This window comes from Meriones unguiculatus (assembly GCF_030254825.1).
Source record: "Meriones unguiculatus strain TT.TT164.6M chromosome Y unlocalized genomic scaffold, Bangor_MerUng_6.1 ChrY_unordered_Scaffold_23, whole genome shotgun sequence".
In the NCBI taxonomy this organism is placed as follows: Eukaryota; Metazoa; Chordata; class Mammalia; order Rodentia; family Muridae; genus Meriones; species Meriones unguiculatus.
Genome location: NW_026843709.1, coordinates 16,564,199 through 16,574,714, shown reverse-complemented (window position 1 = coordinate 16,574,714; position 10,516 = coordinate 16,564,199). Strand labels below are relative to the sequence as shown.

General features: G+C 41.7%; 1 protein-coding gene across 1 annotated transcript; it reads left to right on the top strand.

Annotated features, from left to right (window-relative positions):
• The first annotated feature begins 5,475 nt into the window (after positions 1 to 5,475).
• On the top strand, positions 5,476 to 7,312 carry LOC132651577 (endogenous retrovirus group K member 5 Gag polyprotein-like). Its single transcript, XM_060376817.1, is given in 2 exon segments — positions 5,476 to 5,847; positions 6,176 to 7,312. Coding segments are annotated over 2 exon segments (1,509 nt in total).
• Positions 7,313 to 10,516: the final 3,204 nt, after the last annotated feature.

The following is a 10,516-nucleotide window of genomic DNA, read 5'->3' as shown; positions in this document are numbered from 1 at the left end:
CTTTTCCTGTTTTTGTCATTGAGGTCCAGCTTTATTTCATGGTGATCACATAGGATACAAAGGATTATTTCCATCTTCTTATATCTGTTGAGTCTTGCTTTGTGACCAACTATATGATCTATTTTGGAGAATGAGGAGCTGAGAAGAAGATAAATTCTTTTGTATGTGGGTGAAAGTTCTGTAGATGTCCGTGAGTTCCGTTTGATTCCATACCTTTGTCAGAATTATTGTTTCTTTGTTTAATTTCTGTTTTGTTGACCAGTCCTTTGTTGAGAGTGGGGAGTTGAAATCTCCCACTATTAATGTGTGGAGGTCTATATGTGGTTTAAATTTTATTAAAGTTCTTTTACAAATGTGAATGCCCTTGCATTTGTTGCATAGATGTTCAGCCCAGATACCTCTCCAAGGAGAAATGGATACAGAAATTGTGGTACATCTACACAATGGAATATTACTCAGCAATAAAAAACAAGAAAATTATGAAATTAGTATGTATTTGGTGAGATCTGGAAAATATCATCTTGAGTGAGCCATCCCAGAGGCAGAAAGACACACAAGGTATACTCACTCATATAGACATATAATATCAGATAAATACTAAAATCTGTACACCTAAAGAAACTAATCAAGAGGAAGGACTCTTGCTAAAATTCCTACCCAGAATTCCTATCCAGAAAGGCAAAGAAGATGGATATCAGAAGAAGGAGAAAAGAATTAACAAGTCAGGAGCCTGACACTGAGGGCCTGTTAAAGGCTCTGTCCTGTAGACTACCAATGCATATGCTGAGACTTATGGCCAACTCTTGGGCAGAGTGCCTGGAATCTAATGAAAGAAGTGGGATATAGTAACATCTGGAAAGACAGGAGCTCTACAAGGAGGGGTACAATATAAAAAAAATCTGAGCACAGGGGCCTTTTCTGATTATCATTATTTAATGAAGTACCACACATGGAGATAACCTAGAACCTGTGCACAGTTGTAGCCCAGGGCAGTTCACTATCCAAGTAGGTTCCATAGTAATGGGAACAGGGACTGCCTCTGACATGAACTGATTAGCCTACTCTTTAATCACCTCACCCCGATGGACACAGAGGAAGATGATGCAGCCACTCTTGATGACTTCTGGTAGACTAGGAACAGAAAGGAAAAGAAGGACTCCCTTTCAGTAGACTTGGGGAAGGGCATGCATGGAGAAAGAGGAGAAAATGTTGGATAGTGAGAGGAGGAGGGGACGTTTATGGGAGGAAACAAGGTGAAAAAAGTGTAATTTTAAAAATTAAATAAAAACTATTTAAAAATATAATTCCTTTTGGAGTTATATTATAGGAGGTGTTCTTTGAGGTTGATATGCCAATGAATATGACCAGTGAGAAAGGAGTCTCTGTCTCTCAGTCTCTGTCATTTTCTCTTTTTTTCTGTTGGTCTTGTTCTCTATATTTCTGAATTTGTCTCTCTAGCTCTTTCTCCCTCTGTCTGCCTCTCTGTGCATGCCACTTCTGTTTCAGTATGAAAATCTCTCAGATATGCTAAAGGACAACAACTAGATGACTTCTTGATTACATGATATCCTGGATGGTCTCTGTAAAAATATAAGCAAGGTCCCAATTAAAGGCTTTTTGTTTAAAGATTTGCCTTGATTAGAGAGCATTTTCACAGTAAGTAATTCACTGACTAAGGATATATCTGTGCATTTAACAAATACTAATGGAATCTGTGTAATGATATCAAGGACACATGACTTTATTAATGACCACTTGAAAGAAATATGTGACAATTTTCCTGAACTAAGGGTCTTGGACACAAGAAGTGACATTTCTGTGTTGCCTGCTTTTAGCTGCCCAGATTGAGGCATGTAGGGCTGCATAACCCTTCTCTCAAGCAGGCTGTCCACTTGGTTCTTTTAATAATTGGCTCCTGAAACTCTTACTGGCTTTCAACTGTTGCATGACATTATTTAGCCCTCGGGCATTCAGCACCTGAGATAGTCTTGAGGTTTCCATGGAGATGAGTAATAAAACTTACTTCACTGTCCACTATCACTGATCCCATCAACATATGAAATTTTCTTGAAAAACCAACCATGCCTTTATCTCATCCCTTTATTCAGATCCCACAAATTTACTATTGTTTATCTCTGTGACGATGTCAGGTAGGAAAAGAAAATTAATGTTTATTTAATTAGACAACTTCCTAAGTACGGAAGCTTCAATGTGATGTGGGATTAAAGGAATGTACAGAATGACAAGGTGGTCTCCTATTGTGGTCTTTGATATGAAATTTCCTAGGTATGACATTGCTCTGAGCAGTTACTGGCGTACTGAATAAATGTACCTGCACATTCTTATTAATATAATAGGCTGGCAGGGTCAAGGCTTCCCTGGGTTATCATGTCTTTAGAAGACAGAAAATAGAAGGAAACCAGACAATTCCTGGGACTGATTTGGTTGAAAGAGAGAAAGTTCTGTGAGTGCAAAGGGTGAACTTAGGGGCAAGATATAATTTCACAGTTATTGCTATTCCACATTAGGTTTGCCAACCCTTTATGAGCAGCGTTGTCTTGGCTGACCAGGCTATATTGGCAGTTGTGTCCTACTCAGTGGTCAGTTAGGAACCATCCTTGTCCTGGATTTATAAGTAAACCTGGGAATTCATGACAGAGACATGCATCTGTGTTATTTGCCTAGGACACAAGAGTAGCTATGTTTCCTGATATGATCCGCCAGACAAACTTTCACAACATAGTTTTATTACCAAGACTGCTGGTTCAGAGGTGCCACCTTAGCTCATGGGGTCTGAGGTAGCTGAATAGGGGTAGATTCCTAGAGTGGTTGGATTCTCTGCTACATAATGAGTTCCTGGAAAGCATTACTTATAAAGTAATAATCTGCCTTCTTTAGCAGAATCTTTTCTCCATGTTAAAAGTTATTGTAAATGTTGTCAACATATTATTATTTTTTTTGCTAAGGTGGGAATTTGATATAATATACATTACAGTCCTTTTACATTGCTCCCATGTTCATATTCCAACCCATGTGTCACATTATTTTTTTTTCTTTAAAATACACCAATACAAGTATGTGTTATTCATATACTCACTGGACCATGATCCGACTCTCCATGCCAAGTCTCTTAAAGAAAACTGAGTTCATCCTTACTGGACCCTGGCAACACCACCAAGAAGAAGACATCAGTCCTGAAGAGCTCTCTACTTGATCACCTAGATCACAGTTTTGCTTATGTATTTATTTATTATGATTTGATTACATCATATACTCCCTGCTGCCCCCTCACTCATCTCCTTCAAGTCGCACAAAGCCTCCTTCTACCCCTTTGCAATTTTTAAAATTCCCCTGATACTGGAGTTCCTCCACCCCCTTCTTACTGGTCCTAGCTTATCAGGAATCACCTAGGTTGGCTGCATCATCTTCCTCTTCAGCCTGATTCTCAGGGCATTGTTCTCCTTGTGTCCTTAATTCCCTCTACTTATGACAGTCTTCCTGCCTCAACTCCTGAAGGTTTCCCAGAGCACTCAGTGGAAGGAGAGTTTCATAGGGAAATCCCATTTAGACCTGGGTGTTTTAAGGACTCTTTCTGCATAATATCAGACTGTGGGTCTCTATACGCAATACCACTTGATACAGAAGGAAGCATCTCTGTGGATCCAAGAACATGGCACTGATCTATCAGTTGAGGGCAGAGAGCAGCATATTTAAATGGCAACAACCTGGGTGGCTTGAAAATTTCTTTAGTATGCCCTGGCATAACAACTCAATTAACTGCCTCCCAATCCCCTTAGTGGAAGACTGGTTTGGTTACTATAATTGTCCTATGGTAACTTCATCCCCCACCATTAGGAGATCTCCTAATAAGTGAATACATACCGTATTTATCTTTCTTCATTTTAGTCACTTCACTCAAGATGATTTTCCTAGTTCCATCCATTTGCCTGAAAATATCATGATGTCATTTTGCAGCTGAATAAAACTTCATTATGGAAATATTTTACATTTTCCCCCAAAGAAGATTATCAGTGCTATTCTTTAGAACTTGGAAGTTGCTGGGACTTTAATCATTATACTGAATGACAAACTATCAGGATAAGTATGATCTTTTTTTTTAAAGTTCTACAAATATTTATTGAAATGAGATTTTTAATATAATAATGGTGGAAATATGAAATTACACAGCATGTCTATGTGACAGTTTGGTACATAGACTATTAAGTACACAACTAGTATATGACTTAGTAAATGTATTTCTAAGTATTTAGTTGAGAAAAATTGTAAAGTGTGATTTTACAAAATAAAATCTATACACACATACTCACAATATCCTTTCCCATTAAAAACAGCTCAAATGCTCACTGAGTAAATGTGTAAAAGGTGAGGCAAACCAATGCACATATACTATGGAATATCACATCAATCTCTTCACCTTGGGGCTCAGAGAAGGCAGAAAGATTGTAAGAGCCAGAGGTGATGTATAACTTCAAGGACATAGCATCCTCCAGACACAACAGGATTTATGCATATATGAAATCAGAGAGACTGTGGAACACACAAAGGTCCCAGCCCTGAGAGTGTACATAGAGTGTACTCTTTTTTTTTAAATCTTTTTTTTTTATTTTTTATTAATTACAGTTTATTCACTTTGTATCCCCCATAAGCCTCTCCCTCCTCCCCTACAAGCCCCACCCTCACTCCCCCTTTTTCTTGCTCTGTCCCTCCCAAGTCCAATGATAGGGAAGTGTGGAGAGCCGAGAGAATGCAATCGCCATTACGAGATGGCGCCAACATCCGGCTCTGGCCCTAATGAACAATAACAGAGTGTGTGTGCAAGTTGCAAAAGCGAGCCAAGCCACTGTCCAGCCCGGGGGCGTTACTGCCCAGTCCGGGGCGTCACATGGGGCAATGGGCAAGTGGCCAACCAGCGGAGTACACACCGCCATAGGGTGTATTTAAGCAGCACCATTCTGGCGGTTATCGTCTTCCTCTATTCATTGTAATAAACGTTTACTGCAGAAGGATCCTTGTGTCCACGTGTGTTCTTGCTGGCGAGACAATTGCGAGGGTCACAGCTGGTGCTGAAACCCCGGGACACCGGGAAGCCTTTGATTGCAGGCCCTGAGGAGACCCCCTGCCCCCGCCGCTTGTGGAGAGGATTCAGAACTGCAGTACTAAAGGGTAAGTTCTGAGAGGCATGATTGCTCTTAAAGAGAAATCACCCCATTTAATTGTCCCAGTTGCTCTTGCATTTGTTTTGATGGTTTTAGCGATTTTTCTTTTGGTATTCATTTTGTTTCCATAAAGACTGGTGCTAAAGTGCTTTGTCTCTGTGGGACATCGTTAGATGGAGGTATATAAGCCGCACTATCCCCCCTCCCTTTTTGGTGTGCCATTGGGTACCGTTAGCCGGAGGTACATAAGCTGTGGTGCCCCTCCCTGTGTCAGTTTCTCTGTAGATAAGGGAGCAACATGGGAGCTTCACATTCGGTGATCACAGCACTTCAGGCACTTTTAAAACAGCATGAATTAAAGCTTTCAAAAAGAACGTTAAAAAGGTTTATTATGGAAATTGATCGCATCACTCCCTGGTTTGCATGTTCAGGGTCGCTGATGCTTGCTTCCTGGGATAAGCTAGAAGCTGATTTACGGAGGGCAGAAGAAAATGGAAAGCTAAAAGCTGGAGCTAGGTCATTGTGGATTTTAGTAAAATCTTGCTTAGAAGATGAGAGATGCCACCCATCTGTAGCAGCTGGCCAAGGGGTGTTAGAGGAATTACAAGACAGCATGTCAGAAACAGAAGGGGATAAAAGGTTGGGGGCCCTTAAGGAAAAAGAAAAAGACGTCTTTAAGAAAAAAGGCCCTTCTGTGGATCCTAAAACCTCAGGAGCGAGAAGTAAGGGAATGGATGCCCTGGGAGAGAAAGGTGAAAAGGGGAGTAAAAATCCAAAAAAAAAAGGCCTCTTTATCCGATAAAAGAATTGGAGGCTTTGGGACTTGATAGCTCTGAATCTGAGCAGCTAAATTTCCTCTGAAGGGACAGATTTGGAGGTAGAAGTGGCTCCCTATGTGGAGCAGAGGCGCCACCCTGAGGAGCCTACTGTTAACACCAGATTGAGAACAAAAGAGGGGAGGAGCTGAAATTCGTGGGGCTTTCTCATTAACCCCTAAGGCTCCTTCGCCTTATGTTGAGAAACACGGTTTAGATTCCTTCTTTTCAAAAAGGGATAAAAGAAAGCTTTTACAGGCCTTCCCTGTATTTGAGGCCGTGGAAAGAAACCGTGTTCATGCACCGGTAGAATATCCCCTTGTTAAAGAACTTGCTGAATCGGTTAACAAATACGAGGTAGATGCTAATTTTACGATCATGCAGCTTGAAAGACTTGCTACCGTGGCCATGACCCCAAATGATTGGCAAAATACCATAAAAGCTGCTCTCCCTAGTATGGGACAGTGCTTAGAATGGAAAGCCTTGTGGTATGATGCTTCCCAAACTCAGGCAAGGGCCAATGCCCATGCAGAAGACAATCAGTGGCAATGGACCTTTGATTTGCTAACTGGGCAAGGCCATTTTGTTCATGATCAGACAAATTATGATTGGGGGGCATATGGTCAGATCTCTGCTGCCACTATTAGAGCATGGAAAGCCCTTTCAAAGAAGGGCAAGGACAGAGGACACCTGACAAAGATTATACAAGGCCCTCAGGAGTCATTCACAGAATTTGTGGCCAGAATGACCGAAGCAGCAGGTAGAATATTTGGAGATCCAAAGTGAGTTAGGCCAATGATAGAACAGCTGGTATATGAAAATGCTTCCCCAGAATGTAAGACAGTCATTACTCCTAGAAGGAACAAAGGGCTAACAGATTGGATAAAAGTTTGCTGAGGACTCGGAGGCCTGCTTACCAACGCCGGCCTGGCGGCAGCCATAATACAAAACAAGAACCACCCAAGTTCTGGAAACAATAAAGTTTGTTTTAATTGTGGCAAAATGGGTCATTTAAAAAGAGACTGTCGTGTGTCTGTGCAAAAGAAAGTTCCTGGACTTTGCCCTAAATGTAGAAAAGGCAATCACTGGGCTAATGAACGCCATTCAGTTAGAGATATTCAGGGAAAGCTTATCCAGCATGAACCCCCCCCCCTAATGAGAGGAATGAGAATATTCAAAAAAAACAGGTCTCGGGGCCCCAAGTCTCAGGGCCCCAAAAAATATGGGACACAGGCAGACAACAGGAGGGTTTATCCAGCTGTTGAGCAACAAGAGGATCAGCAGGGCTGGACCTCCGTTCCACCTCCCAATTCTTATTAATGCCACACATGGGGGTGCGACCTGTCCCAGTGGAGTTTGAAGGCCCCTTGCTTGAAGGAAGTGTTGGTCTTATCTTAGGTCACTCCTCTCTCACTTTAAAAGGACTTATGGTCCATCCTGGAATATTAGATCAGGATTTTACAGGACAGCTCCAGGTGCTTTGTTCCTGCCCCCAAGGCATATTTTCTATTTCTCCTGGAGATAGGATTGCTCAATTAGTCCTCCTCACAAGCCTTCATGACTGTTTTCCATCTACCGGAACACCAAGGGGCACAAAAGGACTCGGTTCCACAGGAACAGATTTTGCTCATTTGGTAGTTGATCTTAAGACTAGACCTACCCTACAAATACAAATAGAAGGAAAAAGTTTTACTGGTATTTTGGACACAGGGGCTGATAAAAGCATTATCTCTTCCACCTGGTGGCCTAAGGCATGGCCTGTTATGCAATCATCCCACTCCTTACAAGGGTTGGGATATGAGGCCAGCCCTGCGGTTAGTTCACGTCCCTTGATGTGGCAAGCACCGGAAGGTCAAACAACTTTCATACCATATGTTCTTCCTCTCCCTGTCAATCTCTGGGGAAGAGATATTTTGCAGGATTTAGGATTGGCATTGACCAATGAGTACTCTCAACAAGCGGTTGATATAATGAAAAGGGTGGGTTATAAGGAAGGAAAAGGCCTTGGTAAACAGGAACAAGGGAGATTACACCCAATTTCACAGGAAAGTAACACAGGGAAGCAAGGCCTGGGTTTTCATTAGCTGCCATTGAGGGTTCCATGCCCATATCTTGGCTCACAGAGCAAAGGCCCCTTTCCTCTGAAAATCTGGAAGCCGCTACAAGGCTGGTTAAAGAACAGGTACAGCTTGGTCATTTGGAACCATCTACTTCCCCCTGGAATACACCCATTTTTGTTATAAAAAAGAAATCAGGAAAATGGAGGCTTCTCCATGATTTGAGGGCTATTAATGCATAGATGCAATTATTTGGAACAGTGCAGCGAGGCTTGCCTCTGTTTTCAGCCCTGCCTAAGCAATGGATAATTATAATAATAGACATAAAGGATTGTTTTTTCTCCATTCCATTGTGCCCACGAGACAGACAGAAATTTGCCTTTACCCTACCTGCTGTTAATCACCGTGAGCCAGACCAAAGATATCAGTGGATAGTTCTACCTCAAGACATGGCTAATAGCCCCATCATGTGTCAATTGTATGTGCAGATGGCTCTTGAACCAGTTAGACAGCAATTTCCTTCCTTGTTACTGATTCACTATATGGATGATATTCTGTTGTGCTATGGGGAGTTAGCCATCTTGCAAGATGCGTATCCTTTGTTGCAAAAAAACCCTGCAACAATGGGGATTGCATATTGCCACTGAAAAGGTCCAAATTTCAGAAGTAGGTACCTTTCTAGGGACTGTTATTTATCCGGAATGAATAGTTCCTAAGAAAATAGAAGTTCACAGGGATCATTTGCATACCTTAAATGATTTTCAAAAATTATTAGGTGATATAAATTGGCTTAGGCCATTTTTAAAGATTCCTTCTGCTGAATTAAAACCCCTATTTGATATTTTGGAAGGGGATGCTCATATTTCTTCACCCAGAGCATTAACACCAGCTGCAAGCCGCGCCCTGCAAGCCGCCATTACATACTTTGGGAAGGAGCCAAAGTTCTTAATAGTGCCTTATACAGCTCATCAAGTTCAGGTATTGACTGCTACCTCTGATACTTGGGCGGTGCTAGTTACCTCCTTTAGTGGTTTGATTGATAATCATTATCCTCGACACCCTGTTTTGCAATTTGCTTTAACTCAAGAGGTAGTCTTCCCGCATGTAACGTCCCAGGAAACACTTCGGGATGGACTGGTAGTTTATACAGATGGGTCAAAAACAGGAGTAGGAGCTTATGTGGTTAATAATAAAGTTGTTTCTAAGCAATATCATGAGACCTCGCCTCAAATTGTAGAATGTTTAGTAGTGCTAAAAGTTTTGGAAAAATTTCCAGGTCCCTTAAATATTGTTTCTGATTCTAGTTATGTGGTAAATGCAACCAAAATCTTAGAGGCTGCTGGATTGATTAAAGCATCTAGCAAGCTTGCAAAAAGTTTTCAAAGGATTCAGTTTGCCTTAATTACCAGAAGATCCCCTGTTTTTATTACACATATTAGGGCTCATTCCGGTCTACCGGGGCCCATGTCCCATAGAAATGACCTGGCAGATCGAGCCACAAAGATGTTTACATTTGCCCTCCTTTCAAATTTATAATTGGCTAAGGAGTTTCATAAAAAATTTCATGTTACAGCTGAGACATTGTGTCATCGATTTGACATAACTAGAAAAGAAGCTAGTGATATTGTTAACCAATGTCAAAATTGCTGTCAGTTTTTACCTGTGCCTCATGTTTGGATTAATCCCAGAGGAATCCGTCCACTACAGATGTGGCAATGTGAGTAACATCCACTACTCACATTTCATCTTTTGGCAAACTACAATATTTACATGTTTCCATTGATACTTGCTCTGGAGTTATGTTTGCTTCTCCCCTGAATGGAGAAAAGGCAGCCCATGTTATTCAACATTGCTTGGAGGCATGGAGTGCCTGGGGAAAGCCCAAAATTCTAAAAACTGACAATGGGCCAGCCTATACTTCTCAAAAATTTGGACAGTTTTGTCATCAAATGGGAGTGACCCACCTAACAGGTCTCCCATACCACCATCAGGGACAAGGTATTATTGAATGTGCTCATTGCACTCTAAAATCCTACTTAATAAAACAAAAAGGGGGAGTCGAGGAGGCTCTGCCCTCAGTGGCACAAGTGACTGTTTCCTTGGCACTCTTTACTCTCATTTTTTTTTTTTTTAAATTTGGACAGTCAGGGCCACTCAGAGGCTGATCGCCACTGCTTAGAGCCTGATAGGCCTAAGGAAATGGTCAAATGGAAGAATGTCTTGACTGGTCAGTGGAAAGGCCCGGATCCTATTTTAATAAGATCCAGGGGAGCTGTCTGTGTTTTCCCACAGAAAGAAAACAATCCATTCTGGATAAAGGAGCGCCTCACACAAAAGCTCGCGGCAGCTGAAGATGATCCTCCAACGAATATACCTGCAACTAATTCCAGTTCTTGCTTGGATCCTTCTAAATCGGGTTCCTCGTATGGTGGGGGTACAATGCTGGGCCATTTTGTCTGCATTCCCG